Source organism: Epinephelus fuscoguttatus, linkage group LG5 (assembly GCF_011397635.1).
Source record: "Epinephelus fuscoguttatus linkage group LG5, E.fuscoguttatus.final_Chr_v1".
NCBI lineage: Eukaryota > Metazoa > Chordata > Actinopteri > Perciformes > Serranidae > Epinephelus > Epinephelus fuscoguttatus.
This window is the reverse complement of record NC_064756.1, coordinates 26,159,050-26,186,489: the sequence shown is the minus strand read 5'-3', so window position 1 is coordinate 26,186,489 and position 27,440 is coordinate 26,159,050. Positions and strand designations below refer to the sequence as shown.

Genomic DNA, 27,440 nt, shown 5'->3' with positions numbered 1-27,440 from the left:
GATGGCAGCAGTATAAAGCTTATGATGTGCACATTCAACACAGTCTTCACGTAGCTGATTCACATAGTAACACATGATTTCCGTTAAATATTTCATATTTAAAGTACCATTTTGTGAATATCCTTTCTAACGTTATTGTCTTTACAATTTTTTTCATCATCTGCATACAAAATAACATACAGTACACACACACACACACACACACACACACATAGACACACACACACACAAAAAAAAACATAAATTTCTAAAAGTTGTATGTGTTAGCAATGTTTATTTTTGTGTTTATTTGACTTTGTAATGTTGTGAATAAATGTTTTTTGTATTATACTTGCTGTCCGTTGCATATTTACTGTATTTTATGAGATTGATTTCATTCACAAGCTATCATTTTTCCCTTCGTGGGAATGATGCCACACGATGCGATTTATTGTAAATTAACTCACATATTTAACATAATTAAAAATGATTATTAATATTTATTAAAACAGTAAGTCATCAGAAATCAGAAATCATCTTAACAATGAGAAACGTTTTACCGTAAGCTTGCTTGGGCCATGTTAAGGTTAACAATATTTTAACAGAGCAAGGAAAGCTAATTGCTAGCGTGCTTGGTTGAAACGAAAAAAAAAACAACAATGCTTTGAAATGGTTGTCAGAGATGGCAGAGGTATGATCACATAATCCTGTTTGAGCTACAACACATGGTTAGTTCCATGTTTTATTTCCCAGTTGCTTTTGGAAAGAAGAATAGAGTACTGTAAACAAACTGTTACCATTGCAAATCGCTGGTTTCAGTTCAATGCTGGAAGTCTCGCACTTTATTCGACGGGGGAACATGGGGGCTAGGAATAAGGTGGATAAATCCCAATTTGTGCTTAGACAGTGGCACACGCTCATTTCAAGTCCCTTTTTTTGTGCATGTGCAATGGTGTTTACAATGATAACTTTGTTAGAGGAGAAGAGATACATGAAAAAAAAACTTGACAAGCCTTATTCAAAGACCACTGGATAAGAGTATCCTCTCTACCCCATCTTCTCTAAGCTGATATAGGGTCTACAGTAGAAAGGGGAAGCTCTGTCTGAAAATCTATATAAACCAGTGTCAACACACAGTATGATCACATGCAGACAGTTGAGGGATGGAGATCTCAACTCTCTTCATTGGCCTGATGCTGCCTCTGGGTTTTTGTGAGCTCAACTCAGCTCTTGCTTTGAATGGTTCTGGGGATCGTATGAAAAATTGGGCTGGGTTTCCAGAGGATACGAGTGGTGCTGGGGTTGTAACTGATGCCTCGTCTGTAAAATGTGCACTTCAGGGTACCACTTGTGTACCTGCGTTCTCAATGGGTGGTGACTATGTTATTGGTGGGGTTTTCGCCATACACTACTACATGCACACATTAAAGCACAACTACACCACCATGCCTGAGCCACTAAGGTGCACAGGGAGGTGAGTACAAGGGAGGAAGGAGGAATAAGAGGATGTTAAACTGTCTGTTCATAGAAATGTTTTTTGGAAATGTTTGCAGGTATTATGTTCACAAAAACAGTAGTGTGAAAATAAGCATCCTGTGTTTTCTTTATGTTAAAATATAGGTATGTTTCACAACTGTTTTCTAAATTTTTAACATGATAACAACAAAATAAGAATTTGATTTACTTGACTATTGATAATTTGTGCATTATGGCCCATGTGAATTTTGGACTGATATCTAATCCTGTGTTTTGAACTCGGTGTTCAGGCAATTCATTGATGTGTATTTGGTCCACAGATGTAGTGCAGCCACTGTATCAATTCAAGTGCATAATTTTCAAATTGCAGTTAATCTTTAGTGTGCATTTCTAGGAGTATTTCTTTATAAAATAGTATCTGTGTGCAGCATGGTCCTCCAGGAACTGCGCTCCTCACGTGCAATGATTTTTGCCATTGAGGAGATTAACAACAGCACGGAGCTGCTGCCTGGCATCAAGCTCGGTTATCAGATCTACGACTCATGCGCCTCAGTGCCCATGGCTGTGCATGTGGCATTCCAGCTTTCAAGTGGTCTGGACCCAGTGTTTTACACAGGCAACAGCTGCTCACAGTCTGGTATGGTGATGGCTGTCATTGGTGATTCAGGGTCTACGCCATCCATCGGCATGTCGCGCATTGTTGGGACTTTCAACATTCCTCAAGTAATTGTTTTTAATTTCTGGCAAACTGCGTTTATTATACAGTACTGATTTTTTTGTCTGTGCTGTTAAATAATTACACTGTTATCATTTAGGTGAGCCACTATGCCACTTGTGCATGTCTGTCAGATAAGGAGCAGTACCCGACTTTCTTCAGAACAATCCCTAGTGACCAGTTTCAGGCTGATGCTCTGGCCAAGCTGGTGAAACACTTTGGCTGGACATGGATAGGTGCTGTCAGGTCAGATTCAGACTATGGCAATAATGGCATGGCATCTTTCCTGGAAGCAGCACACAAAGAGGGAATCTGTGTGGAATACTCTGAATCTTTCTATCGGACCCACCCACGCAGCAGGATCCAGAGAGTGGCTGATGTTATCCGCAGGTTTCTACATCACTTATTGTGCTTTTGTTCCCTGTGTTGACACTGATCTTCTTTACACAACACCAAATAATATGTTCTATAAAGTACAACATGGATGGTTTTTTTTATCATCTTGGCATGTTTCTGTTTTTTATCATGTTTATTTCTGTTATATATTACTGATATTTTTTTTAAACATAGTCAGTGAGACCAATTATTATCTCTCACTCCAGGTCAACAGCTATGGTTGTTGTGGCATTTACATCCTCTGAAGACATGAGGATCCTGCTGGAGGAGCTGTCACTCAGGCCTTCTCCACCTCGCCAGTGGATAGGCAGTGAGGCCTGGATAACCGAGCCTGACATGCTGAGGTTCAGCTTCTGTGCTGGAGCCATCGGATTTTCCATTGAGAAATCTGTCATCCCAGGTCTGAGAGACTTCTTGCTGGATCTCTCTCCCTCTAAAGTGGCTGCCTCTCCAGTGCTTACTGAGTTCTGGGAGGATGCATTCAACTGCAGGCTAGGAAAAAGTGAGGAAATTATGCAGATTTTTAGCACAGGTAGCACAGTCGGGTCATCGTGGTTGTGTAGTGTTGTTTTTTAATTGTGTGTGTTAAATTCTCAGCAGCTGTTTTAAGACAAAACCCAAATTTTGATTAAAACAGCAATGGTCAATTTATATTTAACAAAGACATGAGCTGCATCTCTATGTAAAATCACCTTTAATATGATTTTTGGGGTTTTAATGAACTGCAGTAGATTCACAATGCCAAGACTGAAGCCTAGATAATAGAAAGAGTATATGAAACCAAATTTTAGGTTTTAGACCATAAGCTGTGCTGGAAACCCCATATAGAGTATGTCAGGGCTAAGATGGCAAAGAACATTTCAGAAATCAATAAGGTAAAACATATTCTCAATCCCCAGTCACTGCACACACTGCACTGTGCAATGATCCTCCCATACCTGCACTACTGTTCAGAGGTTTGGGGTGATACATATAAGACAACAACAAACTCAATCACTACACTCTAAAAAAAGAGCCTTATGGGTGATACACAACACAGGGTATCGGGACCATACACACAGACCTTAAAACCCTTAAAACCACAATCCTTAAAATAATGAGTATCTCCTCCCGTGGTGTAACCTTATGGAATGGGCTAGAAGAAGAAGAATTGAAACAGAACAAAAACATCATTCAATTCAAAAACAGACTAAAACAATCAATTCTCAACAGGTACAGAGATGAAGCAGAAGGGGAAATGATCTAATTAATGACTTTGCCATATCATGTTACACCAAACTGTAGAATTCAATATTGTTATATATTTTATTAAAGCATCTATATAGATGCATTACCAATGTTCCTTGCCATCTAAGCTCAAATCTAAAGTCAGTATGCTGCTAATTTAGCTTTAAATATTAACTGGTCAGGGGTATAAACTAGCGGTAGGGCACACCAAGCTTAGTGCTTCTCCCTATGCCCTTTTTTCGGACATATGGACTCTAAAATTATAAAAAAAAATGCAGAGATTTCTAAAAAGGGCGTCATAATAGGATTTGTATTTCTATTGCATTTTTTTCTTCTTTTTTTTTCCCTTTTGTATTTTCTTTTCTTCTTTCTTTTTTCTCTCTTCATTTATATTTCCAAATGAATGTATTCTGTTTGAATGTATTCTATTTCTTTGTCCAACATCCGAAAAATGAACTAAACTAAAACTAAAACAAACAAGGTGTTCAGGCCACCAAGCTAAATAAAGATTAGAAATTGTAGTTAATAGCATGTATCAGTTACACTGTATTTTGTCTTATTCAGCTATTCTGTTGGCTACAATTTCAGATTATTTATCTATTTAAAATTTGCTAACACAGTTCATGTTATTATGTTATTCAAGGGGGAAAAAAGCACTTTTTTTTGCCCTTGATAAAAATGACTAATTGCCTGGTGACCAATTTTCTACAGGGCACACTTGGCAGTTTAAAACTAATGAAAATAACACAAAAAAGGATGATAATCATAGATTAATGAATAACAATGTAATATAATTGTCAAGACTTATATACACTTGTAGCTGTCTCTGTGTGTTTTTAGGTGCAGCCACAGATGAGACCGTGTGTGATGGGACTGAAGACATACAAATGCTTCAAAGCCCGTACACTGACACATCTCAGCTGCGAATCACTAACATGGTGTACAAGGCTGTTTATGCAATAGCTCATGCCATTCATGATGCAGTGTGTCAGGAAACTAATTCTACAACTCAGTGTGACAAATTCACCAAGACAGAGCCCAAAGAGGTCAGTCAAAACAAATATGTGAACACCCCAATGTCCATCTTCTGTTACAACCTATATTTTATTAAATATTATTTTATTCTACATTGGCTTCATTTCTGTCCTTCACTGTCAAACTTTAATTCATCCTCACAGGTTCTCACACAGCTGAAGAAAGTAAATTTTACCCAAAATGGTTATGATGTGTCATTTGATGCCAACGGGGATCCTGTGGCCAAATACGAGCTGGTTAACTGGCAAAAAAGTGAGAGTGGCAGCATTGAGTTGGTGACAGTAGGACACTATGATGCATCACTGCCAGCGGGCCAGGAGTTCAGTATCAACAGGAAGCTGACCTGGGTGGAAGGTGGCACACAAGTAAGGAGCCCAAAAGCAATGATTTAACATATTCACACTTGGTGATCTTAAAGGAAACTAGTGCTGTCAAGAGATTTTTTTAATCTCACCTCAAAATTGCTGAGAAAAGCCCTCAGCTTGAGGTATTTTTATTTAAATTCATTACATTATTGTGGCAGATGATCAAAAGATTGATATTTCTTACAAAAAGTGGCTTCATAAAGTCATATTTTTATTTTAACAATTTCCAAATTCCAAATTTTCAAATTCTTTTCCAATTTCTCATTTTATTTTATGGAAGTGATCAATGTACATGCACTTGTCCATTAAACTTCATAAAAAAATAAAAGCTAACAAAATAAAAGACGGGTTCGATCCCAGTTCGATCCCGGGCGTGGGAGCCCTTCTGTGCAGAGTTTGCGTGTTCTCCCCGTGTCAGCGTGGGTTCTCTCCAGGCACTCCGGCTTCCTCCCACAGTCCAAAGACATGCAGATTGGGGACTAGGTTAATTGATAACTCTAAATTGTCCATAGGTGTGAATGTGAGCGTGAATGGTTGTTTGTCTCTATGTGTCAGCCCTGCGATAGTCTGGCGACCTGTCCAGGGTGTACCCTGCCTCTCGCCCAATGTCAGCTGGGATAGGCTCCAGCCCCCCCGCGACCCTCAAGAGGATGAAGTGGTTAGAAGATGAATGAATGAATGAAAATAAAAGACACCTGGTACATTTTTTACAGCCGTATCAGTTTATAGAACAGTTTTGAACAAGAGGCTGCACTGCAACGTGCAAATCATTCCTTCTCGTGGCTGCTTGTGCTTTCCCTGTCCTCACAGCTGCAACTTGCACTCTCTTCTCTTCTTCAAACTACAACACCCATAATTCATGTCGGAACTGCTGCAGCCAATGTGCAGCCGGTGGGAGCTGCATGATGACTCAACCACCATCATCAGTTTTTAATGTTTTATCAGGCAATAACTACTCCAGACTCTGCTCTAGTGTAATTTTCGGGACAGTAAGGGCAGGATTCGGGATTCAGGACAACTGCTTGGATTTCAGGACTGTCCAGAATTTTTCAGGACGTCTGGTCACCCTACAAGGCACGGAGGTTGCCAGGGAGGTCAGATCCTTGCGTGCTAGGGCAACTATAAAAGGCAACTCTGTGGCATACAGAAACAGTAAAGTTAGAGATGCAAAATTAGATAAACGCAATCAAAAAACATAGCGCGTTAAATATGGCTGTAATTAATTATTCACAATTAATGCGATAATTTGACACCCCTAAAGGAAACAATATGTATTTTTGGTCCCTGTTACTCCTGTCCATACTAATTGTAAAGAGATATGCTCCAAAGTTAGAGTATATTCAGTATGAAAGTTTCCAGTAAAGGGATGATAACAAATAAAGGAATCCATAGATGGCACTAGGGCATCAGCTATAAGGAAGCTAATTTAGAATACTCAGGTTGTTTGTTTTGTTATTGTTTATGCAGATCAGTCATACATAGCATATGAAAGGAGACGGTGCATCTAAAGGTTGTGGCTGGTAGACAGACGGTCTCACACCTGTAATTCATAATCTCTTTTTTTATTTTACCAACACATAATAGGTATGATTGGCAAGTTGAAAATGAAAATTATCATAGCTTTTTTCCACTACAAGGACTATCTAGCAGACAGTAGGTTTACACATGATACAAAACAAAACAAAAATCGATGAACAACAATATGAGTGTAGGACACTGTAAGGACAGTCTACACTGGTTGGTACTGAAATAGAAGGATCAGAAAACATAAGAACGTCCAAAAAACAATATTAGCCTCTGAAATTTGAAATAACAATAACAAATATAGCCGCAAGCGTCAATACCAGGGTTCAAGACAGAATGGACCTTAAAAACTTGAAAGCTAGTAGGATCAAGACCTTTTACAGTGTAGGACACCTGCCTTAAAGATAAACAACAGGTTTAATGACAATCAAACAGATGCTCTTTTATTTATGTCTAAATCTCTACCGGGCCACGCTCTTCTTTGGAAACACCGTCGCTCGCTATGGGTCAACTGCAAAAATATTTTGGGGACATGAATTTATGGCTTACTCAAAAAAAGCCCACGAGTTTGATGATGTGTGAACAAACCCTCATTGATTATTGGCCAAATTTTACAAAAGGCCATTTTATTTGTTTAGAACTGGTGGTGCCTCCTTATTGATCGATTTCAAAATTGAATACCCTGCAAGTTTTGTGATGATTGGTTAATTAATTTCTCATTTATAGTGTGATTTGTATTATACCACACCCATTATTTGTATTTGTGGTGCCCCCTAGTGGTCAATTTGAATAAGACTTTTAGAATATGTTCGTGGTACCTGTTAAGACAATCTTTGTCAGGTTTGTAATGCCTGACCTAAAGGTTGTGGAGTTAGGTCTATGTATGTGCTAAGCCGCACCCCCTCATGAGTTCATTGGTCAATAGCTTCAAAGCCTAATGAGATATCACTGAGAGTAAAAGTGCCAGTAATGAAATTCTGATTGAATTCTCCTTAGGAGGAGATGTCAAAAATATGTTGTTCAAAGAATTCAATCAGGCAGATTATTATTTTTTTTTCCAGGGGGACCTTAATGGTTCTTGAGGTTTTTTTGTAGAGCACATTGAGTTGTACTCGTGTGTCAAGTTTCAACTCAGTTCGTGTTATGGTGTTAGGGGCATGGCTTTTCAAAATTGAAATTTTGACCCTAAATTATAGCACCCCCATCTGGGTGACTGGTGTAATATTTCTTGAGCAGCATTCACACACATCTTCCAAGAAATGGTGTGAATTTCATGTCTCTACAATGTACAACCTCACAGAAATTTGCAAAAATATTTCTGAAGACAATAATAATAAAATAAAACAGCCCAAAAACAATAACGCTTTGAACCCATATTAATGCACCTGTAATGGCTACTTCCAAACATGGCCTACAGAGTTAAATCACTCAGTAGGTAGTGATATGCAGAACAACTAATCGGTGGCTTCACCTAGCTCACTAGAAAACATTACAGACTTGGGTGGGCAGGAAGAAAACAAAGCAGCCATCCAAATCTGTGCAGTAGTGTAATTTCTGCCCTCCTCTCTGCTACTTTCTCTTTCAAACACACACACACACACACACACACATACACACATACACACAGGTGAAGGCAGTTTGGCTGGAAATGTGTGCTATGTACCTAATGACTAATTTCGAATATATAGTGTTATGGTAAATTCAGTGTTTGCTAGTAGTAGGTTGCCCTCCAGAAATCTTAATTTTGTTGAAGGTTAATTAAAAAAATAAAAATAAATAAATAATCAAAGCTAATTATCGAAAAGCTAAGCTTCCCCTTCCCTCTGAATAGCGCCACCTATCACAGAATCTGTAGGACAGTTTTTAACTTTGGAAGAAAACTGTTGTCTGACTCTGACTGCTGAAGCCTCTTTGACAGTGTCAGCTGAAATTCATCTCATGTCTCATTGATCTCATGTTTACACAAAACAGGTCCTGTGGATTTTGTCCCCCAACACTGACAATACACACATGCACAATGCACATGTTGATATGTGAAAACTGTTTTAAGACAGACTTGTAAACTATGAGCCTGTCCTTTAATCCTCACAGCTTTGTAGCACACCTGTTTGTATCTGTGTGTCAGGTGCCTGTGTCAGTGTGCACTGACAGCTGTCCTCCAGGAACTCGTAAAGTGCTGCAGAAAGGAAAACCCATCTGCTGTTATGACTGTATACTGTGTCCCGAGGGAGAAATTAGCAATGCTACAGGTACATTTTTGTATTTATTTGTTTTTTGTAATGTAGATCTATAACATAAAATGCATGAATACTAAAATCCCATTTTATTTTCAGATTCCCCTGATTGTTTCCCTTGTCCCAAAGAGTTCTGGCCTAATGCAGTGAGAGACACTTGTCTCCCCAAGCCTGTAGAGTTTCTTTCCTTCAGCGAGATCCTAGGAAACATCCTGGTTGTGTTCTCAGTTGGTGGTGCCTGTCTTACCATTATAACAGCAGCTGTGTTCTATCATCACAGGACATCCCCGATTGTCAGGGCCAACAACTCTGAGCTGAGCTTCCTGCTGCTCCTCTCCCTGACTCTATGTTTCTTATGTCCATTAACCTTCATTGGACCACCCTCTGAGTGGTCCTGCATGCTGCGCCACACAGCATTTGGGATCACCTTTGTCCTCTGTATGTCTTGTGTTCTCGGAAAAACAATTGTAGTGTTAATGGCCTTCAAAGCTACACTCCCAGGCAGTAATGTGATGAAATGGTTTGGTCCTCCACAGCAAAGAATGACTGTGGTATTCTTCACATTCATTCAAGTTTTAATATGTACTATATGGTTGGTTCTTAGTCCCCCTTTTCCAATGAAAAATCTCACCACATACAAAGAGAGAATCATCCTGGAGTGTGCATTAGGCTCAGCTATAGGGTTCTGGGCTGTGCTTGGATACATAGGCCTACTGGCTGTCTTTTGCTTTGTGTTAGCTGTCCTAGCCCGGAAACTACCTGACAATTTTAATGAAGCCAAACTTATCACCTTCAGCATGTTGATATTCTGTGCAGTCTGGATCACCTTTATCCCAGCATATGTCAGCTCTCCTGGGAAGTTTACTGTGGCTGTGGAGATATTTGCTATTCTGGCCTCCAGTTTTGGACTAATACTGTGTATATTTGCTCCAAAGTGTTTCATCATATTGTTTAAGCCAGAGAAGAACACCAAGAAACATTTAATGAATAAAAATCAATCCTAAGTCCCCCTTCAGTCTTCATCTTGTTGATTTTGTAGATTTACAAGTTGTTTTAAATTCAATGTTTTCATTTTATGACTGTCATTTGTGGTGTGTAACTGTGTTGTTTGAGAAATATTCGTATGCTGACAATATTATGTAAATTGTATGAAATGAAATGAAATGAAATTAAATAATAATTGAAAACATAATGGTGTGGTGATGAGTTCTCACTTGAAATTTTGATTTCGATTGATTTTGAATTTCCATGATATTTTGTATTTGATTTATTTAAGACCGCATTAAACCACACAAGCAACCCATTAAAGGTGTGCATTTGGTAGGCTAAACTGGAATATGAGCTAAAAACAAAGCAAAAAACAAAAAACAAAAAAACAAACAAAAAAAACCCCTACAACTTAAGGAAGACATTATGTGTTCACAATGATAACTTTGCAAGAAGAGTAAAGAGAGATGGACACTGAGTACAGATTACTGTATTTTGTACATACAGCCCATAGAAAAAACTTGGACAAGAAATAATCAATGACCATGGGGTAAGAGCATCGTTTGTCTGCTGTATTGTAAGCTGAAGTAAAGTAGGATGAGGGAATTATTTTTCTGAAAATCTATAAAAACCAATGTCAACGCACAATATGATTACATGCATCTCGGCTCTCTTTATTGGCCTGATTCTATTTCTGGGTTTGTGTGAGCTGAACTCAAGTATTGGATTCTGGGCTGTGCTTGGATACATAGGCCTACTGGCTGTCTTTTGCTTTGCGTTAGCTGTCCTTGCTCAGAAACTACCTGATAATTTCAATGAAGCCAAATGTATGAACTTCAGCAGGCCATTCTGGTCTCCAATTTTGGACTAATACTATGTATATTTGCTCCAAAATGTTTCATCATATTGTTTAAGCCAGAGAAAAACACCAAGAAACACTGAATGAACAAAAATCAATCCTAAGTCACTCAAGGTTGGGAAACAATTAAGATGGAAACAGCATAAAGCCTATTATCTACAAATTCATCACAGTCTTCATCTTGTTGATTTTAAAATATAGATTTACAAGTTATTTTAAATTCAATATTTTAATTGCATGGCTTTGGAAGCGGAGTAAAGAAAAGTTGACACTAAATACAGCTGACCATATTTTGTACATAAATCCCATAGAAAAAACTTGGTCAAGAGCTAATCGACGACCATTGGGTAAGAGCATCCTCAGTCTGTTGTATTGTAAGCTGACATCAAGTAGGATGAGGGAATCTTTTATCCAAAAACCTATATAAACCAATGTCAACACACACAGTATGATCACATGCTTTCAACTGAGGGATGGAGATCTCAGCTCTCTTTATTGGCCTGATGCTGTCTCGTGGTCTGTGTGAGCTGAACTCAGCTCTTGCTTTGAATGTTACTGGGTATCGTATAAAACAAAAGGTTGGGTTTAAAGAGGTTAGGACTGGGGCTGGGTTCAACACTGAGGCTTCATCTGTGAAGTGTAAGCTTCAGGGTACCACTCGTCTACCTGCCTTCTCAATGGATGGTGACTATGTTATTGGGGGTGTTTTCTCCATACACTCCTACATGCATACAGTGAAGCACAACTACACCACCATGCCTGAGCCACTAAGGTGCACAGGGAGGTGAGTAAGAGTGAGAAGCGGAGGACAAGAGTATGTTAGACTGTGGTGATGAAAATGTTTTGATTTGCATGCTGAGCTCAAAATTGTACTACAAAGCTTCTGAACTGAAAACTTTAAAACAAAGAATTCATATGATTTCACAATCAGTGACAATTCAATATTTTCATTAAGAGCTTCAGGTATTATATTCACAAAGATTAAGAGATTATTTGCAAAATATACAAATAAATAAAACAAAACAAACAATGTATATATTTTTTATTATCATATATATATATATATATATATATATATATATATATAAATATATATATATATATATATATATGTTGGTAATAATTTAATGAACAAATGAATAAGACTATAATTCACTTGACAATCTATACTTTATAATTTATGTGAATTTCTGGCTGATATCTGTTCCTGTGTTTTAATCTTTGGTGTTCAGCCCATTCTTAAATGTAGGTCTGTGTTTGTTTGAAAGAGGCACAAACAGCAATCAGTTACTGCTCATAACTATGACTTGCAGTAGTCCTTTATTATGTATTTCTGTTAAAATTGTGAACTGTTTTTTTATTTATAAGTTTAAACAATGACAAGAGTGTTTGCAGCATTGTCTCCCGTGAACTTCGCTTCTCACGTGCAATGGTTTTCGCCATTGAGGAGATTAACAACAGCACAGAGCTGCTTCCTGGCATCAAGCTCGGTTATCAGATCTACGACTCATGTGGCTCAGTATCTGTGACTGTGCATGTGGCATTCCAGCTTTCAAGTGGTCTGGACCCAGTGTTTTACACCAGTAACAATTGCTCACAGTCTGGTATGGTGATGGCTGTCGTTGGTGAGTCTGGGTCCACACCATCCATCAGTATGTCACGCATCATTGGGTCCTTTAACATTCCTCAAGTAAATATTCTGATTTCTGGTAAATTGTGTGTTTCATGTACAGTGCTGATTTTTTTCTGTCCCCTTAAATAATTACACTGCTGTGTCCTTTAGGTGAGCCACTTTGCCACTTGTGCATGTCTGTCAGATAAGCAGCAGTACCCGACTTTCTTCAGGACAATCCCGAGTGACCAGTTTCAGGCTGACGCTCTGGCCAAGCTGGTAAAACACTTTGGCTGGACATGGATAGGTGCTGTCAGGTCAGATTCAGACTATGGCAATAATGGCATGGCATCTTTCCTGGACGCAGCACACAAAGAGGGAATCTGTGTGGAATACTCTGAATCTTTCTATCGGACCCACCCACGCAGCAGGATCCAGAGAGTGGCTGATGTTATCCGCAGGTTTCTACATCACTGACTGTGCTTTTGTTCCCTGTGCGGACACTGGGCGACTACACACAAAACTACATAAAATGTCCTTTTAAGTATATGATGAAGGATTGTTTTATTCTTTCAGTTGCAAATTAACCATTTATCATTTTCTTTGTTTATCTCATTGAAGTGTGTATTGTTATAAATAAATTAGAACAATATACAGTATGTGGTTTTCCATGAGTCACATGTGGCAGTTTAATAATAATGAAAATAAAGAAAAAAAATGATGATAAACACAGATTAATGAATAACAATGTAATGTCACTGTCAAGGCTGATATACACTTGTCACTGTCTCTGTGTGTTTTTAGGTGCAGCCAAAGACGAGACTGTGTGTGATGGAACTGAAGACATACAGATGATCCAGAGCCCGTACACTGACACATCTCAGCTGCGAATCACTAACATGGTGTACAAGGCTGTTTATGCAATAGCTCATGCCATTCATAATGCAGTGTGTCAGGAAACTAATTCTACAACTCAGTGTGACAAATTCACCAAGACAGAGCCCAAAGAGGTCAGTCAAAACAAATATTTGAACACCCCAATGCCCATCTTCTGCTACAGCATATTATTAATTTCTTTTTTCTTTTACTTTTACATTTTCTTAATTTCTGTCCTTCACTGTTACTTTAATTCATCCTCACAGGTTCTCACACAGCTGAAGGAAGTAAATTTTTCCCAAAATGGTTATGATGTGTCATTTGATGCCAACGGGGATCCTGTGGCCAAATACGAGCTGGTTAACTGGCAAAAAACTGAGAGTGGCAGAATTGAGTTGGTGACAGTAGGACACTATGATGCATCACTGCCAGCGGGCCAGGAGTTCAGTATCAACAGGAAGCTCACCTGGGTGGAAGGTGGCACACAAGTAAGGAGCCCAAAAGCAATGATTTAACATATCCCCTTTACTGCTTTCCATACTAGCTGTAAAGAGATCTGTTCCAAACTCCCTTCCAAATTTTCTATGATCACTCTTCACACAGATTAAAACTCACTGACTTTATGCTGCAGCTCAGATATGTTTGTTCTGTTATTGTTTATAAGGGTCAGTCACACATGTCATATGAAAGAAAATTATATATCTAATGATGTGCCATAGCAGCGTGCATGTGTTCCTGAGTGCCTATTTTTCAGGTTGCTACATCTGCGCTCTGAAATAAACAGTATCAGTCTGTGATAAGTATGGAAAAGTTGGTCATTTTGGTGCAGGGCTGCTAGAGCTTTACATCTGTCTCACGAATGATATGCTCACACACAGTGCCTGAAAGAAGATCATCTCTGCGCTCAGGATTTCAGGTAAATAGGCTATATGGTGCTTGTTAAGGTTGCTTAGCAACCTCAGACACAACCTGCCGCAAGGCTCTTGAAAGTTGGCACAAACAAGGCAAAAGGGTAGCGGCCAGTGCCAACTGGGCTACTAGACTGGAAAAATGTGGCATGTGTACGGCCCGTAACTTCTCCTCCCTTTTTGTTAAAATGTTTCGGGTCTTTTAACATCCGATCCCCTCACCAAAGTGACCCATCCAGGGTTGATCGTGTCACTGACTTCATGCGAGCAGCAGCAATCCACAGGCTCACCCTCTTTATCCAAAGCCACCAAGTGGCTTTCTCTGCGGCTTCAGTATAGGTACATATGGCCCTCCTCATTGCAGCTTGGGCTTCTCCTAGCCCTGCCAGCGCTTTACAGATTGAGCACACAGCCAATCCCAGGCAGCGCACTTCAGTTGGCTTGCAGAGAGCCTGCCAGCCTTGGCTTCTGCACTGTTCCACCAGCTCTTGGTATTTAGCCAGTAGGGTTGGGTGATAATACGGTAATGAGGTATCCCACGGTATCAAAAAATAGCAACGGTATCAGTTTCATTACCGTCATTAAAAAAAATCTGCTGCACATATAGGCCTATAGTGCCTGATATAATATTAAATCTAATTTATTTAATGCCTCAATAATGAGTGCTTGTCCAGCACCTATGTATCCTATGTGTGGTTGAGTTTTCAATTTAATACTATTACAATTTAAAACTAATAGTAGGCTAATGTTTCTCTTATAACTGCCCTTAACTGTTGTCGGGAGATGACATTTGATCAATTTTTTGGATGTGATGTCATCACGTGACAGCTCAGACGTGAGAAAGAGAAGAAAAGATGGCAAGCTGCTCATCAAGCGACTTCGTCCCAAAAAACCCCACAACTTCACAACTTCTGCAAGCAGCAGCAGCAGGTCCAGTGGCCATCGGAGTGGAGGAGGCAGAATCGCAACCAGAACCAACAGATGACTGTGCAGTCTCCTTCAAAGAAAAGCCGATGTGGTGGCATGTCCGGTTGGCACCACACAGGATCGAGTAGGAGCAGAGATAACGGCCTGTTGTCGCGAGCCTGTTATTCATGGAGACGAAGACCCCCTTCTCTGGTGGAAAGGTGATGGAGCCAGGCATTTTCCTCTGATGTCAAGGGTTGAACGAAAGTACCTGTACGTTTGTGCCACAAGTTCTCCATCAGAGCGTTGTTGTCAAACCAATACATGCCCTGCTCCAGCTGGAAAAAGTAAACATGCTGTTTTTTTCTGGCGAAAAATCTTACATAGTTTTGAAGCATATGATGCTGCTATAGTTATCACGACCTATACTTTGTTTTTATGTCATTTTCAATGACGAGTAGCCTGTTCTGACAGCCAAAAAAGTTCAGACTTGGAGAGGATGAACTTTTCAAATTAAAGGTGGGCTCTAAAAATAAACCAACAAACAGTATTTCACTTTGCATTCTCAGGATAGGATTATATATGCCCATTTTCGGTTATGCCTTGTATTTATTGTTCTGTTTTTCCTATTTGATAAGCCTCTAGTACTGGGCGCTGTAGAGCTGGTCTTTTAATTTAGGCTATTTGATTTATATTGATAGGTTCTTTTTTGGAAGTGGACTGTAGCCCACAGACAATTTGTTCTTATTTCATTGTTTGGTTGACTGCTACATTTGCACTTTTTTTTAAATATTTGTTCATAAAAGTTGTTCATGTTGTACATGTTTTGTTGTTATTTTTTCAGTATTAGGCCTATGTAATGGTTGTTATTCTGTTTCTAAATGGTATAGGCACAAGCCGACATTTTGGCGACTCCCTCTGAGCCCTTCAAAGTGATTTTTAATTAGTCATGGTAATACAGTATACACCGGGGAAAATGTGGGAAGGTTTTACGGTAACAAAATTTAAATACCAACTCTATTAGCCAGTTTTCTCTCATGAGCTTCCTTCATGTGCTCCTCCCAGGCCACAGACAGCTTCCACACAATCACCTACTTAGTGGAATCTGAGAAGATGATCTAGTCTCGGTGGAGTCTTGTGAGCATGATGTGATCAGAGAACTTGAGTTGTTTTCCTCTCAGCTTCCAGTCTGGAGCTGTGGACAATCGGTGCGGTCTTGTCTGTGTTTGGGTACGGGGCTCCCCTCGTCGGAGATGGTTCTCTTCCTGTTGTGGTGTTTATTGCACTTAATGGCTGTAGTGACTTATTCCGCAATTGCCTTGAGCACCTGGTCGTGGCGTCAGAAGTAATGCCCATCGGCCAAGGCTTTGGGGCAGCTGCTAATAGGGTTGGAGGGATCCTCTCCCAGCAAACAGGGGGCAAGATGGTGTCTGAGCCTTGTCCCAAGTGTGAAGGTTTGCTGGACTTGGTAAGGTGTTGCAGACAGTTTGGACCATAAATCTGATGCAGAGGATCTTGCCAGAAATCCAACCAAGTGATCTTAGCCTGCAGAGTGTTTTCCCACCTTGTCCAGGCTCCCTTATGACCTGAGTCCCACCATCTTAGAGACTTATACCTCTACCTCCTCAGCCCTCAGATATTGTCACTCCTTTTTGTTGCTTTGCCGATCTGACAGCCTCGAAGTAGCCCAGACCTGATTGTCTTGTCGCCACTGTCCCAACAAGGGTCTTCTGCCTTAGCTGTGCCTTCACTACCTGTAACTCTCTGGCAGCAGTCCACTTTCTGCCTTTTTGTGGACCTCAACACCAGCTGCTGCAGGGTGTTGGTGGAACCATACAGAGCAGTGTTGCTTAAGATCCTTGGCAAGACAGCCACCTTCACAGATAGCCGCTGTTCTTCTTCTCCAGAGTTTCCTCAGCAGACAACTGGACACCATATAGCTGCAGGGCCACAAAACCTGGGCAGAATGGCATGTTGGTATATCCAGCATAGCCTTGACATGACCACGCAACCCAGACTTGTCAGTCTTGGTAAGCCAGTCTTCAAGGTCACTGCAAGTTTTGCGAATGGCAGCTGTGTTCTTCAGGCTGCTGTTGAAGAGTTTCCCCAGGCTCTTGACTGGCTTTTCTGACAGCGCTGGAATAATGGTCTCAGAAAACTTGAAGCAAAACTATCCACATGAGATGAGTCTCTCAAGTCCTTGTATGGTCCACCTGCTGTTGGAGACTGACAATGTTGTAACAGTCAGATCGTCCATGTAGGCTCTGATCAGTGCTGGGAACATGTTGTCTACAGAGAGTTTCCTCAACTAGCTTGTGTGATATGGACCCAGAAGCACTGGTGAGGTCCAACCACAGGACCATCAGATCACGCTTTTCCTTCTTTGCTTCTCTCAGAAGCTGAGTGACAGCTCCTGTATGCTCCAAGCAACCAGGTGTTCCAGAGATCATGCCTTTGTGTACTGGCGTGTGGACATAAGCGTTCTTTAGGAGAAACTTTGACAGCTGCTGGGACAAGATGCTATAAAATATCTTGCCTTCCATGCTAAACTGAGAGATGGCTCTGAACTGGTCAATATCTCTGGAGTTCTCCTCCTTGGGGATCCGATGTCCTCCAGAAATCTCCACTGGTCAGTGACTCTTTCTCTCTGCCAGATCACTCTAAGGATCTTTCACAGTTGCTGGAGGAGTCTCAGACAGCGCTTGTACACGCTGTACAATACCTCACTAGGCAAAGGGGCAGCAGGCTGCTGAACAACTTCCTGGACCTCTCTCCAGCTTGGTTCCTTGATGTAAAACTCAGTTGTTGGGGGAACTGGGCTAATCAGGGCTTTGTTGTGGGCAAGTTTCTGCTCTCTTGCTGGATTGCTTAAGATGTTACAAAGGAAAGTGTTAACAACATCCACAGAGCACTCCAGGTGGCCCTCCACTTATCACCAAGCAATTTTCTGGAAGAGCGGTAGGGGTTGACTATGAAGGATGTTCTCTTCTTGGGCCTTTCCTTCCCTCGTTTGAGTGCCACTCTGTTCTGCGAATTGTCATAGGCTTTTCCTGAGAATTTCTCGAACTCCGCTAGTGGCTGGCGTTCCGTTTGATCCACTGTTGAACTACTGGTGCTGGGCTCTGTGAGGTGAGTACTAGTCATGCTCCTCCCACGTCTCACCAGGAACTGGTCATGTGCGTTGTACCTGTTTCTCCATGTCCAAACATTTCATTCTTGCCTGATGGATTGTAAGGCTACACAGATTTTTGCACTCTTTGCCACAGACGCATCTTGCATTTATCATCATCTGGCCGTTCACATGGGTTGAAATTCTTAGGTCCGTTCAATTGGTGATCTCATCCTGCCTCCCTCTTGGGATCCCCTGGGGGTATGTCTCAGAGGGTTCGCTTGTCGCTTTGATAGGTCGCCTCCTGACGGAAAACACAAGCTGGGGTACAAGCCCAAATTGCACAGGTTGCCGTCTGTCTGTGCTGTCATCTGACTCTCCAGTAGTCATTACTCTGTTTTTGGTTGTCCTGTGGTCTGTTCCCAGACATCACTGGTTGACCCAGAGAAATAAAGGTTTCAAAATACAACTCTGGGATGTGCTGGGATGCAACGTCAGTGATGTTCCTGGGGTCATAGGGGGTTTTGGGTCTCTCACCATCAGACCCCCTTACCCAGGTGACCCATCTGAGATTGATCAAGTCCCTGATTGCATCCCAGCAGCAGCAATCCACAGGCTTGTCCTTGAAGCTTGAAGCACACATTTACTGTGGATTGTGTCCCCCAAAACTGACAATACACAATACGGAAATTAATATGTGATTATTGTTTTAAGACAGATTTGTAAAATGTGAGCCTATGCTTTAATCCTCACAGCTTTATAGCACACCTTAATATGTGTAAGTCTGTTTGTATGTACTTGTTAGGTGCCTGTGTCAGTGTGCACTGACAGCTGTCCTCCAGGATCACGTAAAGTGCTGCAGAAAGGAAAACCCATGTGCTGTTATGATTGTATACCATGTCGAGGAGAGATTAGCAATGCTACAGGTAATTTTTAAACGTAATTATTTATTTTTTGTAGTGCACATATACAACATATAAAATATATGAATGCTAAAAGCCATTTATATTTTCAGATTCCCGTGATTGTTTCCCTTGTCCCAAGGAGTTCTGGCCTAATGCAGAGAGAGACACTTGTCTCCCCAAGCCTGTAGAGTTTCTTTCCTTCAACGAGGTCCTAGGAATCATCCTGGCTGTGTTCTCAGTTGGTGGCGCCTGTCTTACCATTATAACAGCAGCTGTGTTCTATCATCACAGGACATCCCCGATTGTCAGGGCCAACAACTCTGAGCTGAGCTTCCTGCTGCTCTTCTCTCTGACTCTCTGTTTCTTATGTCCATTAACTTTCATTGGACCACCCTCTGAGTGGTCCTGCATGCTGCGCCACACAGCATTTGGGATCACCTTTGTCCTCTGTGTGTCTTGTGTTCTCGGAAAAACAATTGTAGTGTTAATGGCCTTCAAAGCTACACTCCCAGGCAGTAATGTGATGAAATGGTTTGGTCCTCCACAGCAAAGAATGACTGTAGTATTTCTCACATTCATTCAAGTTTTAATATGTACTATATGGTTGGTTCTTAGTCCCCCTTTTCCAATGAAAAACCTCACCACATACAAAGAAAGAATCATCCTGGAGTGTGCATTAGGCTCAGCTATAGGGTTCTGGGCTGTGCTTGGATACATAGGCCTACTGGCTGTCTTTTGCTTTGTGTTAGCTGTCCTAGCCCGGAAACTACCTGATAATTTTAATGAAGCCAAACTTATCACCTTCAGCATGTTGATATTCTGTGCAGTCTGGATCACCTTTATCCCAGCATATGTCAGCTCTCCTGGGAAGTTTACTGTGGCTGTGGAGATATTTGCTATTCTGGCCTCCAGTTTTGGACTAATACTGTGTATATTTGCTCCAAAGTGTTTCATCATATTGTTTCAGCCAGAGAAGAACACCAAGAAACATTTAATGAATAAAAATTAGTCATAGGACAATTGAGGGGTTGAAACTGTTAGGACTGCAACAGTATGAAGCTCATAATGTGCATATTTAACACAGTCTTCATCTTTTTGATATAAATATGTAGATCTACAAGTTATTTTTATTCAACATTTTAATTTAATATTTGTCATTTGTGGTGTGTTATGGTGTTGTTTTTAGAAATGTATTTCATGTGCTGACAATATGAATTCAGTTTCATTCAATTAAGTTCAATTCAATTAATAAAGACAAAAATCATAACATAAATGTGTGGCGCTGAATTCTTTCTCAAAATTTTGATAGTTATTGCTTTTTCCACAATATTTCGAAACCTGCTTTATTAAAGGCTGCATTAAACCACACAAACAACCCATTAAAGGTGTCGTGTTAGGCTCAACTGGAATATGAGCTAAAAAACAAACAAACCCTACAACTTAAGGAAGACATCTGATGTTCACAGAAAAGACTTGGACAAGAGCTAATCAGTGACCATTGGTAAGCGCATCCTCTCTCTGTGGTATCGTAAGCTGACGTAAAGTTGGATGAGGGAAGCATTTGTCTCTATTTAAACCAATGTCAACACACAATATCATCACATGTAGACAGCTGAGGGATGGAGATCTCGGCTCTCTTTATTGGCCTGATGCTGCCTCTGGGTTTGCATGAGCTGAACTCAGCTCTTGCTTTGAATGGTTCTGGGGACAGAATGAAAAAAGGGGTTGGGTTTAATGAGGATAAGACTGGTGCTGGGTTTGCAACTGATGCTTCATCTGTAAAATGTACACTTCAGGGTACCACTCGTGTACCTGCCTTCTCAATGGATGGTGACTATGTTATTGGTGGGGTTTTTGCCATACATCATTACATGCACACATTAAAATACAACTACACCACCATGCCTGAGCCACTAAGGTGCACAGGGAGGTGAGTAAAAGGGAAGACGGAGGGATAAGAGGATATTAAACTGTGTGTGGATAGAAAAGTTTGATTTGTATGTTGTGCTTGCAAAATCATGTTGCAAAGATTTTGGTGGTACAGAAAACTACAAAAAAAAAAAAAAAAAAAAAAAAAAAAATCTTTTATTACCCAATCAGTGCCAGTTCAGTATTTGGCCATATAAATTGAAGGTATTATATTGACAAAAACCAGTAGAGTGTGAAAATAAGCATCCCTGTGTTTTTAAACGGAAAATTCACTAACTGTTTTCTAAATATTTACGGGATAAAAACAAATTAAGAATTTTGATTGAGTTGACTATTGTTAATTTGTGCATTACGGTCCAATTTTGGAATGATATCGAATTCTGTGTTTTGAATTTGGTTTTATGGCAACACTTTGATGTGTATTTGGTCCACAGATGCAGTGCAGTTACTGTATCAATCCTAGTTTGTAACTTCTTTTACAACTGTGACTTGTCCTTCTCAAGTTTGAACAGTGACATAAGTGTCTGTGTGCAGCATTGTCTCCCGTGAACTGCGCTTCTCACGTGCAATGGTCTTTGCCATCGAAGAAATTAATAATAGCACAGAGCTGCTTCCTGGCATCAAGCTCGGTTATCAGATCTATGACTCGTGTGCCTCAGTGCCTGTGGCTGTGCATGTGGCATTCCAGCTTTCAAGCGGCCCGGACCCAGTGTTTTATACTGGTGACAACTGCTCACAGTCTGGTATGGTGATGGCTGTCGTTGGTGAGTCTGGGTCCACACCATCCATCAGCATATCACGCATTGTCGGGTCCTTTAACATTCCTCAAGTAATTGTTTTTAAATTTCTGGCAAACTGTGTTTAATATACAGTACTGATTTTTTTGTCTGTAAATAATGACACTGCTGTGTCCTTTAGGTGAGCCACTTTGCCACTTGTGCATGTCTGTCAGATAAGCAGCAGTACCCGACTTTCTTCAGGACAATCCCTAGTGACCAGTTTCAGGCTGACGCTCTGGCCAAGCTGGTAAAACACTTTGGCTGGACATGGATAGGTGCTGTCCGGTCAGATTCAGACTATGGCAATAATGGCATGGAGTCTTTCCTGGACGCAGCACACAAAGAGGGAATCTGTGTGGAATACTCTGAATCTTTCTATCGGACCCACCCACGCAGCAGGATCCAGAGAGTGGCTGATGTTATCCGCAGGTTTCTACATCTCTGATTGTGCTTTTGTTCCTGGTGGTGACACTGGCCTTTTTTGTTAAATTATCTTGGCATGTTTCTGTTTTCCATCATGATTATTCCTTTCATATTTATTACTCATATTTTCTGAACATAGTCAGTGAGACCAAATATTATCTCTCACTCCAGGTCAACAGCTATGGTTGTTGTGGCATTTACATCCCCTGGAGACATGAGGATCTTACTGGAAGAGCTGTCACTCAAGCCTTTTCCACCTCGCCAGTGGATCGGCAGTGAGTCCTGGGTAACCGACCCAGACATGCTGAGGTTCAGCTTCTGTTCTGGAGCCATCGGATTTGCCATTGAGCAATCTGTCATCCCAGGTCTGAGAGACTTCTTGCTGGATCTCTCTCCCTCTAAAGTGGCTGCTTCTCCAGTGCTTGCTGAGTTCTGGGAGGATGCATTCAACTGCAGGCTGAGAAAAAGTGAGGAAGCAGTGCTGATTATTGACACGTCACATTCACAGTCCTTGTGGTCATGTTATGGTGTTTTGTTTGTTTGGTTTTGTCTGTCTGAGTGGAGCAGTAGCTGCTTCAAGACCAAATCCGAAATTGACAGGGAAATTACAGATATTAGACAAAGATATAAGGTGCACAGAAATTAAAAGTATATTAATAATTTCAGTTGATATGACAATTTTCCCTGTCACATTTAGACACTCTGTTGTCTTGAACACAAGCACACATGGACCCATAGGCCAGCAGGCTAAACAAAGTACTAATAAAGCTCTGCAACTGTACTCATTAGCATGCATCAGTTGTACTATATGTTTAAGTATGCATGTACTTCTTATGAGGCTAATATAGTGAAAGTGTGTCTAGATAACTGTTGTTTTCATTTTCAAGTCCTTTATTGTTACATGCACAATATTTACAGAGGAGTACTGGTTGGCATGATATTTTTAGATGGTAGGCTCCCTGTAACAATGCTTACTGATCCCTGGGAGTTTGGATTCAACTGCAGGCTGGAAAAAGGGAGAAAATCATCTTGCAGATTTTTAGCACAGGTCATTGGGTCATTATGATTGTGTAGTGATTTTTAATTTTCTCTGTTAAAGTCTTGGCAGCTGTTTTAGGACAAAACACAGATTTTGATTAAAATGTTCATGGTCAATTTAAATTGAACAAAGACATGAGGTACATTTCTATGAAAAATCACCCTTGATATGATTTTGGGGTTTTCATGAACTGTAGTACATTCACAGTGTTCAGACCACCAAGCTAAATAAAGATTAAAAATTGTACTTACTAGCATGTATCAGTTACACTGTACTGTATGTAGTCTTGTTCAGATATTCTGTTGGCAACAATTTCAGATCAGTTTTGAACATGTTAACACAGATCATCTCAGTATTTAAGTCAAGAAAAATACAAACATTTTCTAGCATTTAATAAATGTGACTAATGCAGATGAATAATAATGTAAAATAACTGTCAAGTTTAAGAAACACCTGTCACTGTCTCTGTGTGTTTTTAGGTGCAGCCACAGATAAAAATATATGTGATGGGAATGAAGACATACAGATGATCCAGAGCCCGTACACTGACACATCCCAGTTGCGAATCACTAACATGGTGTACAAGGCTGTTTATGCAATAGCTCATGCCATTCATGATGCAGTGTGTCAGGAAACTAATTCTACAGCTCAGTGTGACAAATTCACCAAGACAGAGCCCAAAGAGGTCAGTCAAAACAAATATGTAAAAGAACAAGTGAATGCCCATTTGGTTTTTTTGTTTGTTTGTTTGTTTGTGTTTTGCTACAACACACATTTTGTTGAATATTAGTATTATTTTACTTTTTTTCATGTCTGTCCCTCATTGTTTAACATTACTTCATCCTGACAGGTTCTCACACAGCTGAAGGAAGTAAATTTTTCCCAAAATGGTTATGATGTGTCATTTGATGCCAACGGGGACCCTGTGGCCAAATACGAGCTGGTTAACTGGCAAAAAAGTGAGAGTGGCAGCATTGAGTTGGTGACAGTAGGACACTATGATGCATCACTGCCAGCGGGCCAGGAGTTCAGTATCAACAGGAAGCTCACCTGGGTGGAAGGTGGCACACAAGTAAGGAGCCCAAAAGTAATGAATTAACATATTCAACTTTGGTGATCTTAAAGTGTACGATATGTGTTTTTTGGACCCTGATACTCATATTTCTACCAGCTGTGAAGAGATCTGATCCAAATTTACAGTATATTTAGTGTGAAAGTTTCCCTTTATATTTGTCCAGTAAGTGTTCATGTGCTGAGCTGTGGCAAAGGGAGAGTAACATAGAAAGGAATCCATAGGTGGCTACAGGGCATAGCGTATTCATTACTTTATCCATTGTCTGTAACCACTTATCTTGGTGCAGGGTCACAGGGGCATCAGGTATAAGGAAGCTAAATTAGAAGGGAAGATCAGGAGTGATGCCAGTGCACAATCAAAGTCCAGAACAACTGGTGCTCCCAATGGCCAGTCCGAGCTGTGAGCATTTGATCAAGAATTTCAAACACATTTCATTTCTATTATCATTCTAAACATGGATTTGCATTCATTGTCTGTATGCTACCACTCAGATATGTTTGTTTTGTTACTGTTTATGAAGACCAGTCATACATGTCATATGAAAGAAAAGAATGCATCTAAAAGTTGTGGCTGGTAGACAGATGACCTCAAACCTGGACTTTCTAACCTTTTTCATTTTACCAATAAATAATAGATATATTTCAAAGTTGAAAATGAAAATTATCATAGCTTTTTCCAAAACAGCAACTAGCAGACACTAAATTTTCACCAGATGCTGACAAAACAAATATGAAATCAACAGCAGAGAGAATGTAGGCCCCTACTAGGACAGTGTATGCTGGTTGGCACTGAAATGAACGCACGGAAATAAAATCATAGCAAGGACATTAAAACAAAAAAAAACAGAAAAAAGAAAAAAAGTTTAGCCTCTGAATTTTGGAAGAACAATAACAACAATGAACCTGTAATGGTTACTTCCCAACACAGCCCACAGTGTTTAATGCTCAGTAGTGATATGTGGAACAACCAGTGGGTGGGTTTGGGTAAGCTTACTGGAAATATCACAGATTTGGGCCAGTGGCTCACCTCCTCTCACTCACTTTCTCTTCCAAACACATACATTCACATATACATGTCATTTTAGCTTCAGCTGAATTTCAGAATGAATGTTTACACAAAACAGGTACTGTGGATTTTGTCCCTGAAAACTGACAATACACATATTGACATGTGAAAATTGTTATAAGAAAGACTTGCAAAATGTGAGCCTGTCCTTTAATCCTCACAGCTTTGTAGCACACCTGAATATGTGTGAGTCTGTTTGTATCTGTGTGTCAGGTGCCTGTGTCAGTGTGCACTGACAGCTGTCCTCCAGGAACTCGTAAAGTGCTGCAGAAAGGAAAACCCATCTGCTGTTATGACTGTATACTGTGTCCCGAAGGAGAGATTAGCAATGTTACAGGTACTTTATTGTTTTGTAATGCATATTCACAACATCAAATATACAACTGCTAAAAGCCATTTATTTTTTCAGATTCCCCTGATTGTTTCCCTTGTCCCAAGGAGTTCTGGCCCAATGCAGAGAGAGACACTTGTCTCCCCAAGCCTGTAGAGTTTCTTTCCTTCAGCGAGATCCTAGGAATCATCCTGGCTGTGTTCTCAGTTGGTGGCGCCTGTATTGCGACTATAACAGCAGCTGTGTTCTATCGTCACAGGACATCCCCGATTGTCAGGGCCAACAACTCTGAGCTGAGCTTCCTGCTGCTCCTCTCCCTGACTCTATGTTTCTTATGTCCATTAACCTTCATTGGACCACCCTCTGAGTGGTCCTGCATGCTGCGCCACACAGCATTTGGGATCACCTTTGTCCTCTGTATGTCTTGTGTTCTCGGAAAAACAATAGTAGTGTTAATGGCCTTCAAAGCTACACTCCCAGGCAGTAATGTGATGAAATGGTTTGGTCCTCCACAGCAAAGAATGACTGTGGTATTTCTTACATTCATACAAGTTTTAATATGTACTATATGGTTGGTTCTTAGTCCCCCTTTTCCAATGACAAACCTCACCACATATAAAGAAAGAATCATTCTGGAGTGTGCATTAGGCTCAGCTATAGGGTTCTGGGCTGTGCTTGGATACATAGGCCTACTGGCTGTCTTTTGCTTTGTGTTAGCTGTCCTAGCCCGGAAACTACCTGATAATTTTAATGAAGCCAAACTAATCACCTTCAGCATGTTGATATTCTGTGCAGTCTGGATCACCTTTATCCCAGCATATGTCAGCTCTCCTGGGAAGTTTACTGTGGCTGTGGAGATATTTGCTATTCTGGCCTCCAGTTTTGGACTAATACTGTGTATATTTGCTCCAAAGTGTTTCATCATATTGTTTAAGCCAGAGAAGAACACCAAGAAACATTTAATGAATAAAAATCAATCTTAACCCATATGGGGCTTGGAAACAGATAAAAGTGCAACATATAGCATACATTTGCAATTTTCCCACAGTCCTCTACTTTTTCAAACCTCCATGTGAAAACCCATGCATTTAATCACCATTTTTCACTTTGGCACATGACCCAGCAATGTTACTGAGCCAACAAAAGAATACACAGACACATAACTTCTCTTAGTGGCAAAGAAGATTTAACAAGTTAGTGCCTTCAGCAGACACAAAGTCTGCAGGCTAACCTCACAAGCAAAGGAGTAACAAAATTGAGTTAGCCCCAAACTTACACTTCTACAGGCTAAGCAACACTGCTTAACTTATGTCAATGTTTATGTATTGAACATGAGTTATTGATGTGATCTCTTTGTATTTAGGTTATTGGGTAGTTGGCTTTGCCAAAGCTAAGCTGATGACAGAAAGCTAATGCTTCACACAGACCCAGGGTCTTTCATGGAACTATATATCATTTGTATTAACCTGGCACTTTTAGACAACACAGATAATACACATATAATCTAATTTGGCTTTCAAACACAACTGCACTCAGAGAGGCAACTCAAAGCTTGACACATTTTCATAGTTCTATTGTTCCCCTACTGACCACATGTTTCAGCAATCTTCTTGTAGCTTTCTTTTGTCAGGTATTTTGTTTTGAAGGCCAGGCAGCCTTTGTCTCTCAAACACACAATCTCTCTCA

At 40.4% G+C, this 27,440-nt stretch overlaps 3 protein-coding genes across 3 annotated transcripts; all 3 read left to right on the top strand.

The window, feature by feature from the left end:
* The first annotated feature begins 1,358 nt into the window (after positions 1 to 1,358).
* Positions 1,359 to 9,955, top strand: LOC125888983 (extracellular calcium-sensing receptor-like). The gene is made up of 8 exons (XM_049576645.1): positions 1,359 to 1,453; positions 1,884 to 2,178; positions 2,271 to 2,560; positions 2,773 to 3,068; positions 4,634 to 4,839; positions 4,972 to 5,193; positions 8,843 to 8,966; positions 9,051 to 9,955. Exons 1-8 carry the CDS (start codon positions 1,395 to 1,397, stop codon positions 9,953 to 9,955), a joined length of 2,397 nt encoding a protein of 798 aa, XP_049432602.1. The 5' UTR covers positions 1,359 to 1,394.
* A 1,528-nt stretch (positions 9,956 to 11,483) lies between these two features.
* Positions 11,484 to 20,122, top strand: LOC125888982 (extracellular calcium-sensing receptor-like). The gene is made up of 7 exons (XM_049576644.1): positions 11,484 to 11,585; positions 12,182 to 12,487; positions 12,581 to 12,866; positions 13,214 to 13,419; positions 13,552 to 13,773; positions 19,014 to 19,134; positions 19,224 to 20,122. Exons 2-7 carry the CDS (start codon positions 12,227 to 12,229, stop codon positions 20,120 to 20,122), a joined length of 1,995 nt encoding a protein of 664 aa, XP_049432601.1. The 5' UTR covers positions 11,484 to 11,585; positions 12,182 to 12,226.
* An 877-nt stretch (positions 20,123 to 20,999) lies between these two features.
* Positions 21,000 to 26,737, top strand: LOC125888981 (extracellular calcium-sensing receptor-like). Its single transcript, XM_049576643.1, has 8 exons — positions 21,000 to 21,043; positions 21,577 to 21,871; positions 21,961 to 22,250; positions 22,416 to 22,711; positions 23,763 to 23,968; positions 24,134 to 24,355; positions 25,637 to 25,760; positions 25,833 to 26,737. Exons 1-8 carry the CDS (start codon positions 21,015 to 21,017, stop codon positions 26,735 to 26,737), a joined length of 2,367 nt encoding a protein of 788 aa, XP_049432600.1. The 5' UTR covers positions 21,000 to 21,014.
* Positions 26,738 to 27,440: the final 703 nt, after the last annotated feature.

Bases quoted from the DNA above. Each gene is read 5' to 3' on its own strand.
- LOC125888983 (XM_049576645.1), top strand. From the start codon at position 1,395: ATGCACACATTAAAGCACAACTACACCACCATGCCTGAGCCACTAAGG. The intron at 2,561-2,772 runs GTTTCTACATCA...CTCTCACTCCAG, and splicing joins GTGGCTGATGTTATCCGCAG to GTCAACAGCTATGGTTGTTG. The intron at 3,069-4,633 runs GTGAGGAAATTA...GTGTGTTTTTAG, and splicing joins CAACTGCAGGCTAGGAAAAA to GTGCAGCCACAGATGAGACC.
- LOC125888982 (XM_049576644.1), top strand. From the start codon at position 12,227: ATGGTTTTCGCCATTGAGGAGATTAACAACAGCACAGAGCTGCTTCCT. The intron at 13,420-13,551 runs GTCAGTCAAAAC...TCATCCTCACAG, and splicing joins CCAAGACAGAGCCCAAAGAG to GTTCTCACACAGCTGAAGGA. The intron at 19,135-19,223 runs GTAATTTTTAAA...TTATATTTTCAG, and splicing joins AGAGATTAGCAATGCTACAG to ATTCCCGTGATTGTTTCCCT.
- LOC125888981 (XM_049576643.1), top strand. From the start codon at position 21,015: ATGCCTGAGCCACTAAGGTGCACAGGGAG. The intron at 21,872-21,960 runs GTAATTGTTTTT...TGTGTCCTTTAG, and splicing joins GGTCCTTTAACATTCCTCAA to GTGAGCCACTTTGCCACTTG. The intron at 23,969-24,133 runs GTCAGTCAAAAC...TCATCCTGACAG, and splicing joins CCAAGACAGAGCCCAAAGAG to GTTCTCACACAGCTGAAGGA.